General features: G+C 38.0%; 2 protein-coding genes across 5 annotated transcripts in view; one reads left to right on the top strand and one right to left on the bottom strand.

Moving 5' to 3' along the window:
• Positions 1-243: 243 nt before the first annotated feature.
• Positions 244-6,152, bottom strand: LOC118826454. 2 transcript variants are annotated; one of them, XM_036597433.1, is made up of 8 exons: positions 5,256-6,152; positions 4,368-4,430; positions 4,019-4,090; positions 3,853-3,894; positions 2,733-2,843; positions 1,902-1,991; positions 1,772-1,817; positions 244-649 (listed from the first exon to the last, which is right to left on the bottom strand). In XM_036597433.1, the coding sequence occupies exons 1-7, from the start codon at positions 5,553-5,555 to the stop codon at positions 1,788-1,790; spliced, it is 708 nt and encodes a 235-aa protein (XP_036453326.1). In that variant the 5' UTR covers positions 5,556-6,152; the 3' UTR covers positions 244-649; positions 1,772-1,787. The 2 variants fall into 2 exon arrangements, with proteins under 2 accessions (XP_036453326.1, XP_036453327.1); XM_036597434.1 differs by lacking the exons at positions 3,853-3,894; positions 4,019-4,090.
• A 4,570-nt stretch (positions 6,153-10,722) lies between these two features.
• The window catches only part of si:ch211-106h4.9 (rab effector MyRIP), a 39,116-nt gene continuing 29,010 nt past the window's right edge, over positions 10,723-20,828 (top strand). For 2 of the 3 annotated variants that reach the window (XR_005008669.1, XM_036596267.1), the window contains exons 1-2: positions 10,726-11,011; positions 12,078-12,237. Coding sequence is in view for 2 of the 3 variants with exons in the window: in XM_036596267.1 (XP_036452160.1) it covers positions 12,128-12,237 (110 nt within the window). In the remaining variant the exon portion in view is untranslated. Of the gene's footprint in view, positions 11,012-12,077; positions 12,238-20,828 lie in introns of all 3 variants that reach the window. The other variant, XM_036596268.1, reaches the window with a different exon arrangement.

Raw genomic sequence — 20,828 nt, 5'->3', positions numbered from 1 at the left:
TTCTCACAATCCAAATAATGCCAATTACACTTTTAAACTCATCAGGCCAGAAAACCTTTCTCCACATCTGTGAAGTCCACTTTCAGCACTCTGGTGCAATTTTTTCTTTTAATGTCCATTAGCTCTGCTCAGTGTAACAGCTTCTGAATTGTCTTCTCACAGTGGAACGATAGACAGAAATTCATGTGGATTTTTTCAGATTTGATTCATGAAAGTAACGTCACAATAATTTGAGACAGCAGATTTCAGCTGATGTTAGATTTTATTGTATTATAGTTCTGAGAAGGACTGTAACAATGTGGTTGTATTAAGGCACGTGGCTTACATTTAAGACTGCATGAATAAATGCTGCCAGCTGGGGGTCTCTGTTGGTAATGCACCAAATTTTATAACAACTAAAATATACAGAAAGAGTACAGTGGTAGTTTATTAAAGGAAATGATTAACAAAAGAAAAGATATTATTAACGTATACATTTCCTGTATGTTCAACTCTTTCATGTCAGAATAGCCTTCTTACTCTCTGCTATGCATATTGTGAAGCTACATGTAAATCATGTTTAGATAAAATCATTTCATGATAATGAAATCAGACGGTATTCATCGTGACAGACTGTTCACTTTGTCCTTCGTTCATCAGTACACATCATCTAAAAAAGGAGAGAAAGCAATAATTTTCACCTCAGTGTTACTTAAAGGCTGCAGTTTTGATGTAATGAAATGGTAAAGATGTAAACAAAGTCATTCAGAGTGGATTGATGTGAAATGCTTCTCTCATTCTAGAGAAACGAGTCAATATTGTTCACAGTGGTGGTGATAGGAACCAGATGTCTGAAGAGTTTAATGCCTCTAAAAGCTCCTTCACTGAAAGGTATTACATGAAATGATTAGATATGTGCTGTCTGATGTCTGACACATTGGGTAACACTTTATTTGGAGTGATCCTTTGTAGATGATTAATAAACTCTTAACAGATTATCAGGAACACAACAACATCACATCAGTGAAGTAGCAGTAGTGAAGCATCTGATTACACTGAAGTAAATATCTTGTAGATGTTCTGTTGATACATTACTTACATTAAGCAGATGTATTGTTAATATGTTACACCCATTACGCAAAACCTAAACTTACCCAAAACCTAATCCTAACCCTGGCCCTAATCCTAATCCTAACCTTAACCTCAACCCAAAACCTAATCCTAACCCTCATATGTTTTTGTCATGTTACTGAGAGTCTGTTGAGTGTTTTATCTAAAAAGGACCACTCAAGCTTCACGAAAATCTGTTTGGATCTGTTCATGTCTGAGGGGCACACGCAATGTGTTGTAAAGCAAACAGCCCCCCACTCAGAAGGCATGTATAGGTTCACTGGTCTTTTTGGATAGGAAATAAAATGGCTACATTTGCATTGTAAACATGGCGACCCCTGGTTCCTATCACTGATAAGAAATCCAAGTTGGTAAGTTTCTCTACAATTAACCGTTTCACACCAAACCACTCTAAATGAGATTGTTTATTTCTCCATGACAGAATTATGCAGAAAAAAAGGTGTAATTCCCATTTAAAGGGTGATGGCATCTAAATAATCGTGATCATTATGCTAATGGAAAAGTCTTCTAAACAGCTATACAAAGTTGAAAATGTTCATTTTGCCTTCTGAGTCATTAAAGATGTGCTGATGGTTGCAACAAACATAAACATATCAGTGACGCAATCAGAGTTATACAGTTTTTTGTTATCAAAATGTTCATATATTATAAGCTATGTTACCGTTTGCTGTGTCTCTTCACTCCTGAATGCTGCTCACTGTGGGACCCTGTATGAAAGAATTCACAGATGATTCAAAGTGACTGGAACAAACCTTTATCCTTCTCCATGCAGCTGTAAAGTGTATTCTTACCATTGAGCCAACTAAACTGTTTCGTCCTGGTCTGGATGGTTGTTTGGACGGCTTTTTTTTTTTTTGTAGCTGTCTTTTAGCCCGAACCACCTTGAAGAGAGAAAGAGAGGATCTGCAGTCGTGTGCAAAAGTAAAATTACATTTTGTTGTTTTTCTAAGTGAAAAGAAGTTAACACATACTCTACAGAGGAAGAAACAGAGACACTTTCTGGACATATTAATGCACAGTTACTGTTTATTTGCTGAGTTTAACATGTTGGAAAAAAGTAAACCAGAAAACGTGCCAGAACTTTTGCACAGGCCATATATTATGTTTTTGTGATGGATTCAGCAAAAAAACAGCAAATATGCATTAAAATGTGTAAAAAAGATGTGTAAGTAATTTTCACTTACAAAATCAACAAAACATGTCATTTGACTGGGGGTGCACAAACTTTTGCGCACAACTGTATATTCTACATTTCTTGCATTTTTTTTCCCCCACTTGTGTAGTTTTTGTTCTAAAAACAGTTGTAATTTGTTTCATTTGTTGTTCAATTTATTTTCATGACCATTTTCCAACCTGTCTTTATTCCTTACAATTAAACAAGCCATTTTTTTTCTGTGCCTTTAAGACTGATGTAATATAAATTTTCCGTTTGGAAACTTCAACAATGTTTCCATGGTACATCATCCTTTTTTCCTTCAGAAGAGGATATTTAGTGTTTTCAGGATATGAGCCCTTTTAAGAGGTTCATTAAAGCCCTCTGTCATCTGCCTCTCTTTCAGCAGTGATAATTCAGGCTACATCTGCAGTCTGTGCTGAGGCTGAATAGAGAGGACAGTGAGTACCTCAGGTTCTCCAGTGTTCCCTATAGGAGACATCTTTCCCTGGTGTGGCTTTGGGCGGGGGTGGAGTAATTTCCCAGCTGCTGCCTCTGCTTCCCTCTTGGTGCGAGAGCTCTGAGAGTAACCATGTGGAATAGATGGACAGAAGCACATTAAAGAGGAATCATACAATTTTTTAAACTGTTCAATTGATGAGATGTAAACAAAGTCATTCAGGGTGGCTTGATGTGAAAAGCTCTGTTCTAGATAAACTGACAGAGTCGGAATTCACAGTTCACAGTGATGGTGATATAAACCAGATATCAGAAGAGTTTAATGCTACAGATATATTATACAAACACGGTTGAAAATAGAGTTGAATGCAGAAGTTTGGGTTTTCCAGTCAAATTACATATTTTGTTGACTTTGTGAAAATAAGTTAACACTTCATGTATATGGAACATGCTTCTGTGTGTTATATATAGTTAAACTCAGCCAATACATATAGATCGTGCAGTAAAATATGCAGACAAAAAAGCTCTCAATTATTTTCCCACAGAAAATGAACAAAACAAGTAATTTGTCCAGCAGTGTTCAAACATACAACTATTAGTACATAGACTGGTGTACAATTACAGTCTGTAGCCCCTCTGTTATCATGTACCATTTACCACCTTCTACTCCATTCATCTTTTGTCCCTTTCTGACCATCAGACCACTGCTGTCCAGATATTATTTGGAAGGTGGATCTTTCTAAACACTGACATGGTAGTGTGTGTGTCTCTAGTTCGCTTGTTTAAGCGCATAGTGGTCCACCGTCCAGAGTTATTTAGCCACAAGTGACTTTGTTTGAAACTGACCACTGACTAGAGGATGATTAACACAAATTGTTTAACAACAGATGAGCTACAGTCTCTTACTGTACATTAGCAAAGTGTCATAAGGTGGGTGTTTGTGATAAAGTGGCTATTTAGTGTGCATTATAGTTTGTAATGTACTGTATTTTGAATATATAAGCTGTGCATTCTGAGCAGTGTGCTCACAAACCACCCTAAAATTTTCTTTTTGGATATTTTTGCATTCTTGTGCTGTAACACCATAAGCCAGAACTATGTTCTACAATCACTGAGAAGAATTAGCTTACCACTGGAGTTTTAATCCCATCCAGAGATGTCTGTTGAAAAGACTTTTGAGAAAAAGAGAGGCTGAAGAGGGAGAGCAATCAAAAATCTCAAAATACTCTTAAATTGTTGGATGATGAGAGAATTTGACGCAACAGTCTTGCAACACTGTTTAGTCAAAGTGCTTACACCTAGTAGGGTGAAGGCTCCTGCTCTAAACTTCTTTTTCTTCTTCTTTTCTGAACGTCTTACTCTGTGTTTCTAATAAAAACAGTCACAAAGACATGTTGTGAAAACATTCATAAACAAAATGGCAAATATCTTAGTTTATTCAAAGGAGAATAGAAAATAAAGACATTTTAGTTTATAACAGTTACTTCATGAAAACAAGCACAAACAAAACTCCAAACATCTTTGTTTATTCTAAAAATAAAAACAACATTAAAACATTTTAGTATATCATATTTACGTCATCTTTGGGAAATAAGCAGAATATCCATTAAAAAGTATAGATAACACCTGGACGAGGCTGTCATACCATCAGCGTGATGTCATAGTCCTGTGGGTCCTGATATTTCATTTCCAGTCCGAGCTCTGGAGCCTGCCAGAACACACTCACATCAAGTCTGTACAAGATGTTCATTTTACACACTCATATTTAACATTTTTCATTACTGCTTTAGGATGTATATTTTATAGGATGTATGTTTCTCACAGTCTTAAAGGTCTGTGTTTAAGTACTTGATTTTTTTTCTTCAAAGACTAATATAAATATTGTATAAATAGTTATATAAATATAAAAGTTGATTTTGATTTTCTATGATTCTGTTTATAAAAGAGCAATGTGCCCTAAAACAAGTCATTTTCTTTTATAATTTTTATTATAAACATTTTATTATAGTTTAGAGATGGAAAACGTCAGCCCACAATCATTACATCATCATTATTACAATGCGTTCTTCATCAAAAGTCAATGATTATAATGTGTGTCCTTGTTAGTATGTTTGAGTCAGTCAGCTGTGTTGCGATAAGGTGGGCCTGTATAGCTTTATGTGCTAACAGTCCTGTACTTCTCATTGTCATTCCAGATGTGTTATTTTGTATTTTCTCTGGCACTTTACCAGTTTACTTTGACTTGTTTACCAAAAGCAGTAAAACAGGCCAGAGTATGACTTGTAGTAGCACTTCTTCATGTGCTTTCACTGAAAATTGTACACTTACACACTAAGAGCCTGCAGAGTTCCTGCTATGCTGCGATTCACAGCAGAAGGAGATCCTGTTGTCATTAATAATTTGTCAGCCACCTGCTGCCCTGTTATGAGATTTAAGTGCTACTATCAAGTTAAAAATGATGCTAAGATTTCTAATTTCCACTGAGCTTTCGTTCTCTTTACTTCACTGCTAATAATACAGGTTCAGAGCTTACCTCAGCCTGATGCAGTTCTCCATATCCAGTCTCAAACATAATGGGCTGGTCCATACTTTTTAGCTCGTCTTGGCTCTCAGTGTCAGAAACTGACCATACAGGGAAGTATGGTGCCCCGAGACTGAAGGTAAGCAGACATAGCTGCAGCCCCAGCACTGTTAGCGCTCCCATACTGAAGCCCCTCTGCAGCTCATAAACACACTGCATCTGCTTTATACTCTCCCACCTAATCACTACCAGATGCAGAAGGCTGGACAGAGCGTGTACCACCAAGACACACACACTTACAAAGAACAACATCTGTGCACACAGTGTTGTTAGTTGAGCTCAGCTGCACTCGCATCAACTTTTTCCATGAAAAAAGTTTCTGGTTGATTTGTCCATGTTTCATTATTACTGTGCTCTATCATTCAGGATCTGGTGAGGTCTTTCTTTATAAGGACAACTATGAAGACTAATTTCTTTGAAGAATCCTCAACATGTGAAAATATGCTTCAGCTTTGCTTTCTCTGTTATAAACCAAACACAGTTTTACACTCACTCACTGTTTACTTTACTGGAAACCTTGTACTTTCACTCACTGACCACTTCATGAGACACTCACACTTGGAGCTCCACCAACTCAATAGCTTCAGTATACAGTACTGTGCAAAGTCAGAGACTGCTGTACATTTATTTAATTTCCAGTCAAAACAGTCCTTAAATACATCATTTTCTGACCACTGTTTGCCAGATATTATTTGGGTGGTGGATCATTCTCAACATAGCAGTGGCACTGACATGGTAGTTTCATGATAGTGTGTGGAGCTGATACAAGTATATCAGTGAAGTTACTGGATTTTTTACTCACATCAGTGCCACTGGTGGGTTGAGAATATTCAGCCAAAAGATGCTCGGTGGTCAGAAACTCACCACTGATGACGAGCTAGAGGATGACACAGACTGTGCATCAACAGATTGGCTACAGTCTCTGGAACTACATAGTCTAATAAGGTTGCCAGAGAGATTAGCGACCACTGTTTAGTGTTACTTTTGCATTCATCACCTTTCATAACCATTAAAAATAGGATTCTGGGGATGTGATTACTGTCATCCCATCAACTAACCCATGCATTTCCTCAAAGTAATGGCACATCTCCTTTCTGTCTAGTTCATAATGCAGTCACACTGCATGCTCACAGCAGGATTCCCCTTAGACTCTTTTTGTAAACATGGAAATCTTGAGTGCCAATGTGCACACAGCATGCAGCCTCTTTTAATGGGGAAAGGATTAAAAATCTTCAGCCAATTTTAAAGGATTATCAGGATATAAACTGGAATGGACTTGCCTTAAGTCCATGTGAAGTCCCTGGTATGAAGTTTTCCCTATGATTACTGATAAGGCTGTATTGCAGTGCTAATGTAATTTTCTAGTAGGGGTATAACTGTACATCATAACGCAACACATTACAAAGTAAAAATATGACAAGAAAGGTTTTTGATGAGTTTGATGTAGTATGTACACACTTTTAAAGCTTTAAAACATACTGTTCACTCCTCAGTCCAAACAGTCTGTATATGGAAACTAAAATGTGAAAACAGATCTTTTTGAATGAATAGTTCTGTGATGTCATGAAAATCAACGCAGTTTAGCTCCACTTATTCATATTCAAGTTTTTCACCTATTCAGCCCCGCCAATTAAAGGAAGCGGCTCGTCCCCATTTTATCTTTTAACTTCTTGTGTCTGCTGACCACTATTAGAAAACAATGGGTTAACTTTAATACCAAGAACAAGAAGAACAGACTTGCCTTCTTGGGAGGAACATTTTTGATAAGAATGAGCAATGTTTAATATCTCTGGAATGAACTTACAAGAAAAATGGAGAATGCATGTGTCAGAGTTGGAGATTTTTTTTGTGTGCTATTGCATAATACTCTAAGCCCAGCTGGTTTCACCAGCACGAGTGTTGGTGGCCTAAAAGCTCAGAATATTATGGAATTCAAAAGCGCTGATGACTAAATCATCTGATATGACCCCTTATACACAATGTGCTATTTTACACTGTTATAATAAAGTCAAAGTTCATCATTTCTCTGATAAGCCTCCTCAGCAGCCACAACAGTACAGCAGCACCAACAGTAGGTAAAAAACTGTGACCGATAGCCTGGTTTTTGAGTAAATGTCTGCAGAGGCAAGATATGGGACAAAACTGAGAGAAAGTAGGAGAAAAGTAGGAGTGGGAAAAAGTGCTGTCTGCCAAAGCAGTAATTCTGTATCTGAAGGTGAGGAGCAGCTGTGTTGAGGCCCTGATCTGTAGGATGAGGAAAAAGAAAAGCTACCTGCTTTAGTGCCACTTATCTTTGGTAAGCTGTGGCTTACAGATGATGCCTGCTTACTATGCCAGATCTAAGCTAATGTTTCCTAAAAATAGCTCTTTCATTTTTCCTAATAATGATAGCCAATTAAGTCTTTTCTTTCTCTTAGTTTTAAAGTGTTTAAAACACATAAGGTACACCAAAGAATACAATTCAATACAATTAGTATTTGCATAAATCTTTTAATATATGTAATATAATAGCCCTCAGAGGGGTGAGGGTTCGAGTGAGCACTCGTGTCGACTTCAGCCAGGGACGGAGGAAGGTTTTTGAAGTCGAGGGTGCTGAAATTTTAAGCAGTGTATGTTTGATGTGACTAATGACGTTATGCAATTTTTTTTTGCTACTTCACATCAAACAGAACATGTCAGCGCTATGATGAGGCAAGAGGTGACAATGTTTACATCTAACTGACACATCAAACCATTGGCGCACATCATCATTCTACTCTCTCGTTCCGGACCCACTTTATGCAGATGAACTGAATGATGACCAGTAGGATTGTTTATGTAACACTGTAAGATTTAACCCTGTAACACTCTAAACGGGAGATATAACGATATATAATAATAATATAGAATTGATAAAAACATCATTATGTTAGATATTTTTAGTTTAAGAACCATATTAGGCTGTTTTGGGACACAGTACTCTATAACTCTGCGTCCTCTCTGCACCGCAACCTGCACATGTTAAAACGTTGCGCCCCCAAAGTGGCCAACAGTTCTCAGCTCGCTGTAATGAAAATATGGTGCTCACTTAAATACACAAATACAAACTCCGCTCTAAAACAAGTACATATGGGTCTTTACTACGCTCAAATTATTTTAAAGTTCAGAACATTTTATTATTCCTATTTTTAACAGTTGCAAACCTGAAATCAGCTGGTGCTGGAGCACCTGCACTTCCCACGTGACTTTGCCAGCAGAACTTGTCCAGAAATCGTTGCGATCTGACGCGTTTCCCTTTTTAAACCTGAAAATAATGGAGGACAAATCTACTGAAAGGTCATAGCCGTAAACACTTTAAAATGACAAAGCATTTACTCACACACGTTACATACACTATGCTCAGACTTTTTGCATTGCAAAGATTGCGTGGCTAGCTGATTAGCTCACTGAGGCTAACCTGCCGAGGATGAGTGTTTTCTGTTTGTATAATCTGCTCCTCGCTGTCCGGCCGCGCATGGTCCTTTGTGTAACATAGCTGTGAGGCACATCTGAGTGGTGAGTTGAAGTGGGCAAGAGCAAGTTAAAAATTAATGAAAAAACAGGACCCATGAGTGTTTCAGCCCAGACTACTTTTTGAATGAGCCACAATACAGTGCAGTCAATCAGAATAGAGGTCATTCACAAATATCAGTCTTAACAGCAAAGCAACAATAACAGCCTGTTTAAATCTCAGGAATAAGGAGAGGTTGGAAATTGGTTGTGTAAAAATGAATTATAATATAAAACCACACAAACATTATAAGTGAACCTCAGAAATGCAAAAATGTAGGATGAGATGACACACTCCCAGATCGGGACTCATTTGTAAGTTCATGCACAGACATGAATTACTTTTCTTCATTCAGATTTTGTTCAGAATATGAGAATTTTGAATCCAGTATCATGAATCAATTCATATGATAAGAATGTATGGTTACAACCCCAGTTTCCAGTGCTATGAACTTCTTTCAGCTTTCACAAAAACACAGAGCAAGGGAGTGAGTGTGAGAGAGGGAATGTGTGTACTTTGGCACTCTTTGCCGTTGTTTGAAGCAGCTGACTAAACGTACATGTGACATGGCTTAGCAGCGGACGAGAGTCTATCCGGATTTATTTTGCAAAGCAATCTGAGGTTGCAGATCATTGGTTTCTCATTTGGCTACACATACCTGACTCCATTTTCCTGTAAACAGGGTGGGTCTTGCAGTAAAAGGATTTTATAATTGGAGTTTAGATTGTAAGGCTTAGGATGGCAGCAGTGTTAAATGTAAATACAACCACCACCAGCAATCTGTGGCCATTAGATAGCCAGGGCTCCAGCCTAACTACTGATGCATCGGTGCCACCCACTAGATACAATGTGAACTGCATGCTATAGCAAATGGTTAATTATAAAATTAAAAATCACTGTTTTTAGGGGAGATTTTGTGAATAATTGTTTTTTTCACACAACTCTGCAGAGTTTAGCTCCATCCCTTATCTAGCACACTTGGTCTAAGTAATGCAGGCCTTCAAGAGCATCTGAATATTAGAGTCAGCTGGACTCTCCAAGAGAACAGCACAGGCTGGAATGCTTGACCCCAACCTTGAGGGTCCAATGTCTCTGTTATGGGGGCATTTTGCTGGCATGGTTTGGGTCCACTTGTCTTCTTACGGGAGAGTCACTGCAAATCAATGCAGAGTTATTCTGAGTGATCACCTGGGCCTGATAGATTAAAATTCTACTACTTTAGTGCCAGACTTTGTACTGTGTTTTTACCATATTTTTAGCGGGCACAAGCGTGAATTGACTTCAGATGTCTATTTCCATTTAGATACAAGTAGTAGTAGTTTAAGTGGTATCTCTTTCCTTCTTTCTTTTTTATGATTTTCATAATTCAAGTGCCTACATCAATCTTAGCTGATCTTTCATGGCTGCTATGACCAACTTCAGTAAGTTTCAGTGATTTTTTTTTCTCTAAAGTCACTAAAGTAAGGCACAATGCTGAGGTAGTTGTATGCTCGCTGCAGTGGTGCTGGTAGTTCAGTCACTTTCTCTCTAGAGGTGTGGAGATGCCACTGAAATAAAAGTATTGTTGCCTAAATTACATAATAACTCAAGTAGAAGTGGAAGTAGCTAACAAAAATACCGACACCAGACTCCCTCGCTTTGTACTTCACTCTTTATGTAAGGAGGAGAGCTTCATTTGTGAATCAACGAATCCTGGAATCGGACAGTTGGAAAGAATCGACTCTGAATCGAGCGTCATTACTACAGTGCGATGGTTACTTGGATTTAAGTCGAAACCTCCCAGAAACAGAAGATAATCAGTAAACAGTGCGGACATGTGTGGACTAAATACAGGAGATTAAAGAAATGTTGGGCATAAAATAATGAATAATAATGAGTTAAATCCGTTACTTCAGGGCGCTATGGATTCGGAGAGCTCTGATTGGCTGGTGCGCTGTTTAAAGGCTCATGTGGCATCTCGCGAGTTGAGCTCGGGCGCTTGGCGGGAATGGGTTATGCGAGGTGTGCTCCGTTAGCTCCTCATCCTCCGTGGGAAAAGGACAGTATTCCCGCTGGGCACTTAGGAATTATGCCTGTGGACGCTGCCAGCTTTTTAAACCTTTCCGTACCGAGTCGTGACACTGCTGTGAGTAGCCGTTAAACACCAGCGCTCAGTCGGAGGAGCAGCGGAGAGGCGCCGGTGAGTCTTTAGTACAGTCAGTCAGTCAGTTAGGCAGACTTGGTTTCCCTTCAGTCACACGTCCGTATTAACGGACATTGGTAAGTGACGGTTTATAATTAGCAGAATCATTTTTGCGGATTTAATATAGAAGTTAATGTCGACATTATGAGTATTACTAAGTTTAACAGTTTAACAGTTTACACAGGTCAGTTTTTGCTGCCTAACGTTGCCGAAGTCATTTGAAAACATCCTGCTGAAGTGCATTGTGGTTCAGTAGTCTTTGTGTGTCCGGTGTAATATAGCTCACAGTTCCGTATTACATTGTTCTTGTAGGTGTGTTACATTATTTATCCGTTCATAGTTGTATTTAGGTCTATTTTTAGCCTTGTGGTGAACACTGTGGTGACTGCTGTGGTAGGAATGGTCTCTGCTTTGCTTCACTGTGAGTGACAGAGTAAAGCACACAGGGCCTGGATGCTGGTGTGAGTGTAAACACTGGCAGCAGTGCTCTCGTGTCTGAGAGGTGGCCACTTAACCTGTCACACAGCCTGGCGTCACGCATTGCCATTACACCTCAAGGACGAGAGGGTGTTTTTTGTGTTTGCTCTCACTGTTAGCTCAACAGATGCTGTGCCTATCAGACTGCCAGCTTTTACAGTGTGAGAGAGAAGCCTGCACCCTATCAGTCCACACTGCTGCCAGCAGATTGAGCAGTGTTATGTAGGAAGGCTTTTTCCTTTATTCCTCCCTCTCTCTCTCTCTCCCTCTCTCTCTCTCTCTCTCTCTCTCTCTCTCTCTCTGTTACAGCACTAAGTATTTGGTTGCAGTCCAAACGAAATCCTCTGTGGAAACTGTTCAGCCTTGGTACTTGAGGCAGAGCAAAAATCCAGATTTTTGCGTCATTGTGCACCTGACAGACCTCGGCTTTTGATTTTCCCTCTTTGTCGAGAAAAGCCTGACACAGTGTGGGGGTAGATTTTTGGGATCGGTTTCAAAGCTTGGGTTAAGATGGTTGCAGTGTTATGTATGGATTGGACTGGATTGGATATGAATTGAAAGTGAAAAGAATTGTTCTCCCATCCAGACATTAACAGAGACCAGAGACGTAGCTGATCGACTGTGAGGATTTGAGTGATGGGGCGCAAGTTGGACCTGTCTAGTCTTACGGAGGAGGAGGCAGAGCACGTGCTACAGGTGGTGCAAAGAGACATGCAGCTGCGCAAGACAGAAGAGGAGCGACTGAGGTCAGTGAGTCCTGTCTGCCATCACCTACATCTGTCATATGGCTGTAGGGTGGATTTTAGGCACATTTTGACTGAACAAAACTTCACCATCCTTCATCTATGTTATTTACAGTCAGACTGGCTATATAAGTATGAGTTAGTCATTTTTCAGGAGGATTTTCTGAGGAGATTAGATATAAATTGTCCTCTTGCATAAGAAAGGGGACCATCCAAGTAAAATAAGTGAAAAAACTGGAGTTTTGAAACTGGAGTTCAAATATATTACAAGCTATAGAGAAAATGAGAGTCCTAACAACCTTGTAAGACCTGGTAGACCACCAAAACTGTTAAGATCAGATAAACAGTACTTAAAGCTATCATCTTTGAAAGATTTGCAAACTCAAACAAAGAAGCTGCTGGTGTTCTCAGAATAATGGAGTGACCACCCCAGAGTCCAGACCTCAACCTCATGAAAAGTGATTATTTGGATCGTGAGAAGCGAAAAATGCAACCAACTTCTAAGACTGAATTTTGGAGTTGTGGAAAAATATCCTGTCAGATTTAAACAAGTCTGCTGAAAAGAATGGAAGGTGTAAAAAAGACACACTTAATATAGAAAACTTTGATATCATGGTTTATTGTTAAGGCTTCTGTATAATTCTGATATTCATATATGTATAATTCGTGTGTATGTGTGTGTGTGTATATATATATATATATATATATATATATATATATATATGTACTTCTACTATTTTTTGAGAAAATGAAATTGACAAATTATTATTATTATTTTTTTATTACTAAAGGTTAGGTCAGGTAGGCATTATTCACAAAGACAGGAATACAAACTTGTGCCTTAATACCGTTTATACAACAGTTAGTTCCGGTGCTAAGCAACGACTTTGACAGCTGTAGTAGACGCTCAAGCCATTTGAATGTTTTTACTTCTTACTTTGTGAACAAACAGAAAATGGCTACTTTTAAGATCACATTTGACCAACAGCCAATTTGGTCAGACTCTGAAGATGAGACTATCCTAAATTCCCAAACTGTCAGTTGGTCTGTGTGGAGCTGGAGAACGAACTGCTGGCTGTGCAGCGAGTGAGTGGAGCTCGTTACTCTGACATAGCAACAAGCTGCTTGTTAAGGAACTATAATTTGGCGGAAGGAACTGCTAACATTAAAACATATTAAATTCCCTGTTTACGCCTTCGGCTCGTGCCTGTGACCAAATCACAGCTGTGATGTTATTTTGCGATAACACACTCCGTCTCATGTTCTAGTGCTTAAATATAATGCATTTTGAATGCTGTCGTAATAATGTGATTGTATTAACATGAATTACCCAGTAGTCTCTTTAGAATGGCATTCCAGGCATTGCTAGACTGCATGAGAGATTTCCCATCATACTTCGTCATACTTTTTAAACGCTACACAAAGAACAGGAAGGGTCCTCCCTTCCCTGTCTCGCTACAGCTCACTTCCTGAGACCAAGGATATGCTCTCAGCTTTGTGGGCAGCTGATTTGTATCATTCAGCCATTAGTATATATAGGTTTGAAGAATTTATAGAGAGTCTTAGCTGTTAGCTGTTGCTATAGTCATCTGTATACTAATATTGTATTACATTTTTTTCCACTGCAGCAAATGTGAATTTATGGAATGTGTTCAGTGTAGCCAAGGTCATTCTCTGTAAGATGAAAAGCTCTCTGTTTACTGTTTTTCTCTGAACGTAACACCAGGAAATGACCAGAATTCACAACAGATGGTCCTAAAAATAACAGACGTTATGTCCTTATGCAACGAAAGCCATGCACGTCCATTTAAACTTGCACAGAGTGTATTCCAAAGTTAGTGAACTTAAATCTCTCAGTAATGACTAATATGTTTTGCAGACGTATGTTATATGGTTTTATGCAAAAATGTTGGCACGCTTGGTGAATTTATGTTTTGTTACTTTTCTAAGTGAAAAGAAGTGAACACATCTACACATTTTAAAGCGTAATTGTTGTTTATTTGCTCCAATGAACCCCTCAAAATCCTAGGCGTATTACATACCAAGGCATATTATTTAGTAAATACAGGAACAGTGTGAACAAAAGTAATTTTTAGATTATAGAAATGTGTAATATAACTTTGGGCCGGCTGGTGGACCCTGGGGTTAATATACTGAGAAAACATGAACCATTAAATTTTGCATATTGATTCAAAACTGTCTAGCATAACGTCTTTCATGGCAGTCATCACCACTGCTGTAGTTCCAGAACAAAAAAAGGGAACTCATGCGGGCTACTGCCTCTTGGGAATTACTTACTTTCATATTTTTGCTAAGTGCAGATCTTTGTTTTCTGTCATTTGTGTGGCAGCTTCACTTCACACTGGATATTCTGTTTTTTTTCTCTATCCATTCTTTGGCCTAACTGAAGTTATTTATTCTAAAATAAGTTAATAAATGAATAAACAAACAAAAGATAAATGAGCTGTGCTTCCTAACATCTTGATTGTAGTGTGTTACTCTAAGCCTCTTCATATGAGGAGTACTCTTCACTAGGTAAATGCAAGGTAGATGCATAATGATAGCAGCGGATAATTGCTTAAAAATTATTGGCATTGGGCAGATGTTTGGATTTGCCTGATATTTCAAACCGATGTTTGATGTTTGATTTTGTATTTATTGTACTCCAGAACAGGGCTCCAACAACTAATCGACATTAGATAAAAGCCTTTTTTAATATGAATTAGAAGGTATGGTAGATTTTTATGTTTTTACAAAGTAATAAAAGAATAATACTTATATTTTTTTAATTGTTGAATGAAACACCATTGTCAGACTAAAATCTGCAGTAGTTTTTAGTTGTAGCCCTGCTCCAGAAGAGCAGAATGTTTAGGTGACTTTTTTTACATTAATTTTACTGCATTTCTAACCCAACAGAAATATATCTCTCTCTGTATTGGTCATCCAGGTTCATGTAGTCCCACTTTCTACATTATGTTTATGTATCAACAACCTACCTTGGCGTCGGCAGATATGTACATGAAGAATATCGCATATCGGCCCGCATTTCCTATATCAGTGCATCCCTAGTTTTTACGTTTATGAATAGTTTCTCAAATAATTGCTTGTAGTTCTGCTCTAATAATCTGTTAAATCTTTGTTAAGTAACAGGACATATACAGCACATAGTTTAGCAAAACAAAAAACACTCCACAAATGAGCTTTTAAATCACATCCCCCCCTCCAGTAATGGAATTCCTCAACGTGATTAATCACTATTTCTGGCACCCATGTTTTATTCGATAATCAGACGTCCTGCCTACTCTAATCTTGTTTTTTCCATGATAAGATTATCTCAACAAGCTTTTTGGCATCTAAAATGTCAACATTTTTAGTGATTCGGCTTGCAGCTGAGTTTTCTTTTAAAGCTCTCTTACACACACTGTCTCGTAGGTTGTATAGTTACTGAAACAGACATTATTCTGCAGCCTCACTGAGTTGTGTGGCTGCATAAGAATTCAAAATAAAAGTATATAATGATTGAGCTCAGTGGAGAATGGAGAAGACCTCACATTTTAATCAAAGTGAAGCTTTGTCATGCTTCCCAGTGTTTTGATTAAAATATTCTACCGGGAGCAGGCTAACAATGATCTACACCTTTATTCATTATCTGACTGGCCTCCTAATGAGGCTGGTATTGACTAATTAAACTCCCTGTTCTCTTTATCTGCCTCCTTAGAATCAGAAGACGAGGCTGACCCTGCTGCAGCGTGTCTGTCTTATATTAGCGTAGACATTTTGCAGACAACATCCAGCATTTTCAGAGAGACTGTTGTGTTTTTCTTTGTGTATGTGGTTTAAAGTCATCTCATAAATGAGTCAGAATGAAACGCTGGCTTCAGACAGACTGCTGATCACCTTTATTGATGCTTCTGTATTTTAAAAATGTGTTAACAGTAGTGCCAGAGATGGAATTATGTTCTCGTTCCTTTCAAAATAGTTCAGAATAATTCAGACTTCTTTTGAGTGGGTGGGTTTTGTTGAGTTTAGAGCTATTAAATTAATACAGAAGGTCAGCTAGTACCATAAAACAGGCACCAATGCATAGGCTGACAACCTTATCTAAAGGACATAATCTTTTATAGCTCCTATCACAAAGGCACAGTCATTAACCCTCTGGAATGGTTGGCAAGTGCTTTTCAACACTGAGGAGAAAACACTGGTTCCCAGAAACCCATTATCTCCCTAACTGTTTGCCAAATATTGATGTGTCTCTGTTTGGACAGTATCACTTCATCTCTCCTGGGCCCTCCGATAGAAAATGGGCCTTAAAGTAATGGGTCAGTTGTAATAAAAAAAAACAACTTACAACCTCAGTTTTCCTTTCATGAAATCTGTGGTACCAGTGATGCTTTAAAAGTATTGCTTTAAGAGTGTTTTTCTAAATGGAGCTATATTTGTGAGACAATTGTGTACAAAGCTAATTGTGTAGCATCCTTTTAACATTTGAAATCCAGCTTAACTGCTTGGATGAATTTTGGGTAAAACTGTGCCTTAGGTGCGCTTAATAACATGAACGATGTTTTCATATTATTAATTGATTACTTTATTGCTCCTGAAACCTTCTATCTGTGGCCTTAAATACAAACATCTTTTGGCCGTCATTTAGACACATAGGCAGAGAAGCCACCCGCCGGCTAACCTGTGTCAGAAGTTATTGCATCAAAGCTTTAACCTCTCTCATTTCATGCAAGCACTGGCTTCTCTATTGCTTGCCCCTTATCCTCCTTGGAGGGTTGTGCTTGCATGCATCCTGCTTCTCAATTTTTTCACTGACACCTCAGGAACAGGACAGAATTTCAAAGAGAGATGAATAGGGGACTGGGGAACCATCAAGCTACAAACAAAAAATGAGTAGCAATAGCAAGAGAAATTTTCTGACTGAGTCAGAGTGCAGTTGCATACAACGCATTGGGAAAATGGGAAACCTACTTTTTCAATTTTTTGAGAAGTCAGTCCACTCACATGGTCGTTTACGCTCTGGCTTGTGCATCTTTATTTTGCTTGGACAGATGGAGGAGCTTGGTGTGTCAGGCAGGCTTCCAGTAAATGGATCTGGATGCTGTGAGGCTAAGCATTTTGTTTTCAGGTCTAACTTGCTAAATGTTGGATGATTTTTTATACTTTTCACTCATAAGACCTTGTTTTGTCTGGTGAGCATGTTGATGACCTAATGATTACTGACCACTAGCTAAACTCTTTCAGTTTGGAAGCAAATGATGGCAAGCAAAATTACCTCAGAAGAGCATTACAAACAAAAAATACCATTCTTGGTAGATGCAACCCGTAAACTTTTACTGCCTATTTGAATTACTGACAAAAAGACTAAATTCCACAACTAACTATAATCCAAATGCTGCACAGCGCTGTATCTAACTGAACATTAAAATGGTAGATGGTGTTCAGTGTTAAAATTACTGAAAAAATGCATTATGATGACTGCTTTTCAATTTTGTCAGCAATAACAAGATGACATATGCTCTGTTTTCAACTTACTGATGAAACAAAACAAAAAAAGAAAAACATTTACATAACAATTATATAACTACTTTTTTAGCTTTGACTTTATTGAAATAATCTAATCATAAATGTCCAAAGGAGTATCTGTCACTGGCAGAAAGTTCAACAGGGTAACGCAATGACAATAATGCTAATTTAGCGTTAGCTCCCCTATATAATTTTCAATGTTATGTTCATTGTCCTACACTGGATTTAAAGACAGGTCTAGCTTAAACACAGACATTTAAAGCTTGTAATAGCCATTCAAGTAACATACTTATTTTTTTATGACAAAATCAGTAAAACAGAACATAAATCTTGTCTCTAAATATTGTTGAAGAACCTGTTTAGATTCTTAGCTGGTTGGCTGAAACAAAAACTTGCTCAATCAAGCTTTATAACATAGCTACTGCCTCACGCTGCATTTACCTTGGTCAGGTGCAGCAACACTCGGCAACAGATCCGATTCATTTTCTGTGGGAAGTGCTGTGTCCAGCAGAAGTGGCTGTGGTGCATGATGAAAACAGCATGTTGAATTTGAGGGACGCAGTATGTCAAAAAAGTGAGCAGAGCTGAACTTTATGCAAATTAATCTGGCCAATGTGATATGTTTGCCCAGTCAGGAGGCAGGTGGTGGTGATTAGTGTCTACCACTTAATGTGTGAAACATTCGTTCTGCTCATCAGATGGCTCCATGTGAAATGGAAGAACAGCAGCAAAAGCCCATGTATTAATATAGAGCTCTTGTCTGTCTTGAGAAAACGTTTGGTTGGATGTTAATGTACTGAAATCACTGAGCAAATCCTCTGCCCTGTTTTAGTCTAATTAACATTTTGGAAAACATTACCTTAATGGTACACACACATTGTCTTTATGATTATTAAAAAATATAAAAGCATTAATGAAATAAATATTGGTTTAGCAAGACTTAGTCAATTGGACTTCGCTGTGAACGTCCTCATAACACCTATACGCAACTCAAGAGGGGGAGATGTGTTCACATTCATTGCCACATCAGATCAGTGTTAATGCAGATTTGGAGGAGCTTCACCCTTCATTCTTCTGAAGGTGGGAACAAAGCAAGGTGCTTTACACTGTCTTTTCTTCTTGGGGGAACATTGTTACATGTAACTTTAATCCCTCCTTCACACTGTCACTGTAGGCCTGCCTTAACTTTTATTAGAAAAAAGTTGTCTTGGTCCGCAAAAAACGTGTATGGTTTGAACCCCGCCTTAGGTAGTTGTTAGCTACCTACTGATTTGTAAAATATTCTTAGCCAGAGTAATTAGAGCTGCTTTAGCTAGGTTTCGGGTATCAGATGGTTAACTAACGATAGTGGCCTGCACTGGAGATATACAATTTTGTTTCGTAAGTGTCTACAGTTACATGAAATGTGTGTGTAGAGTCTACCAAAGCTCACATTCCTCTGGAGACTGTAAAAATGTGAGCAAAAAACCTTAGCTTCTTAGCTACCTAGAAAAAAAACAAACATTCCCCTAAATGCATTATAGCACCCAGTTAAAAGTTAGAGCTTTTAGTGTTTTCATAAAACCCCATAACTTGTGCCAGGGAATGTGCTTCTTGCTTTCTTTATTTACATGTATTTATTTTGTGCCAGCTGACCAAAACGCACCCATTTTACATACACGTTTGTTGTAATACAATGGTTGTGAAACTACTAATAATATGGAAAATAATTGCAATGTTTTTAAAGAATTGCGATCATCTCAAATAATTGCAATTAGGCGATCAGGTAATAATCGTGACAGGCCTATTTGTCGACTAAAATGGTAATGTTTTTGTAGCCTAAAATATTTAAAATGAATCAATATGATGTGACTGAAAACAGAATATATTTTAAAGAAGGTTTTCTTTAAAGAATATAAAAATATAACTAAATCAAAAATATATCGTTGTCTGAAGTCGTGGGTTTGCTGCCTCTACAATGCATTATCATTGTTACTGTATTGTATATATTGCATAAGTTAGAGCTAACTCTCTGTTTAGTCTGAGGTATAGTGTACTGTATAAAATAATGTTACTCTTAAATGTTACCATATTTTATTTTGCTTTGCCACTTTACATGTAGCTTGTTTCAAACAGCAGCCTTATCTTTTTTTTACTCTGTAACTAAATTATAATTAAATGAAATTATAATGTAGCCAGCTATATTATAATAAACCTCAGTAGCAACCACAGACTGACACAGGAGCAAGTCAAATTATCAGTCATTAGTATGGTCAATATAGTGGCCCTTTGTCATATGACGTCATGTGATATTCATAAGTAGATTGTGAAGGGCTCAAGGGTCAGTGTGACCCAGAACAGGCATGTTCTGGTCTGGGTCTCATAGTGCCACACTAGCTCATTTTTATGTAGCTCATCTGATGTGACCCCACATCAAAGCACCGTGGATGTAACAATGTGAGCTTCTTGTATTGTCTGTCCTGATCTTTCCTTTGAAGTTCACTTGTACATTCATTGTAATTCAAGCAGCCCTTTCTGTAGCTTAGAACATACTGCTTTGTTGTTGTTTTTCGCAAAATGTGCAAACCTCAGTTTCCCGATTAGCGAATAATCCTTCACGTCTGAGAGACTGTGCAAGGGAATTTGCTTGCTGTTATGTTCTAACCCCCTCAGCTCAGTTCATATCCTGATCCTTTTGCTTTATCCTAGACCTGTGGTGTTCTCAGATGCCATTATAGTGTTTTTTTTTCCCCAGACGTTTCAAAGAGCTGTTATTCTATGTCAGTACTTTCATTGCATATTTGTTACATTAGCACATAACACAAAGTGCAGGCGTCGAAGCTGCGCTTTGGTTGCTGCACAAAGCTGTGGATTTATGAGTGTGTGGTAAAAGCAAAGAGGTGCAGGACAGAAAGTACCTTGTGAAGGAGATCAATCTTCAGTGTGTCAACATGCAGCAGTCAACAAAAATGAAGAGGGGGAGTTTTTCAAAGAATATATGGAGGAAATTCATTTTAACTGAATTAATTTAGCCTGTAAACAGCTGTTTGCAGTTGTGTGTAATTGTCCATTGTTAAATAAGTTATTTT

The sequence above is a fragment of the Colossoma macropomum genome, unplaced genomic scaffold (assembly GCF_904425465.1).
Source record: "Colossoma macropomum unplaced genomic scaffold, Colossoma_macropomum, whole genome shotgun sequence".
In the NCBI taxonomy this organism is placed as follows: Eukaryota; Metazoa; Chordata; class Actinopteri; order Characiformes; family Serrasalmidae; genus Colossoma; species Colossoma macropomum.
The sequence above is the reverse complement of the archived record's forward strand: the minus strand, read 5'-3'. Positions and strand labels throughout refer to the sequence as shown.

Bases quoted from the DNA above. Each gene is read 5' to 3' on its own strand.
- LOC118826454 (XM_036597433.1), bottom strand. From the start codon at position 5,555: ATGTTGTTCTTTGTAAGTGTGTGTGTCTTGGTGGTACACGCTCTGTCC. The intron at 3,895-4,018 runs GTAAGCACTTTG...TTTTCTCAAAAG, and splicing joins GAGCCTTCACCCTACTAGGT to TCTTTTCAACAGACATCTCT. The intron at 2,844-3,852 runs GTAAGCTAATTC...GGTTACTCTCAG, and splicing joins ATGGGATTAAAACTCCAGTG to AGCTCTCGCACCAAGAGGGA.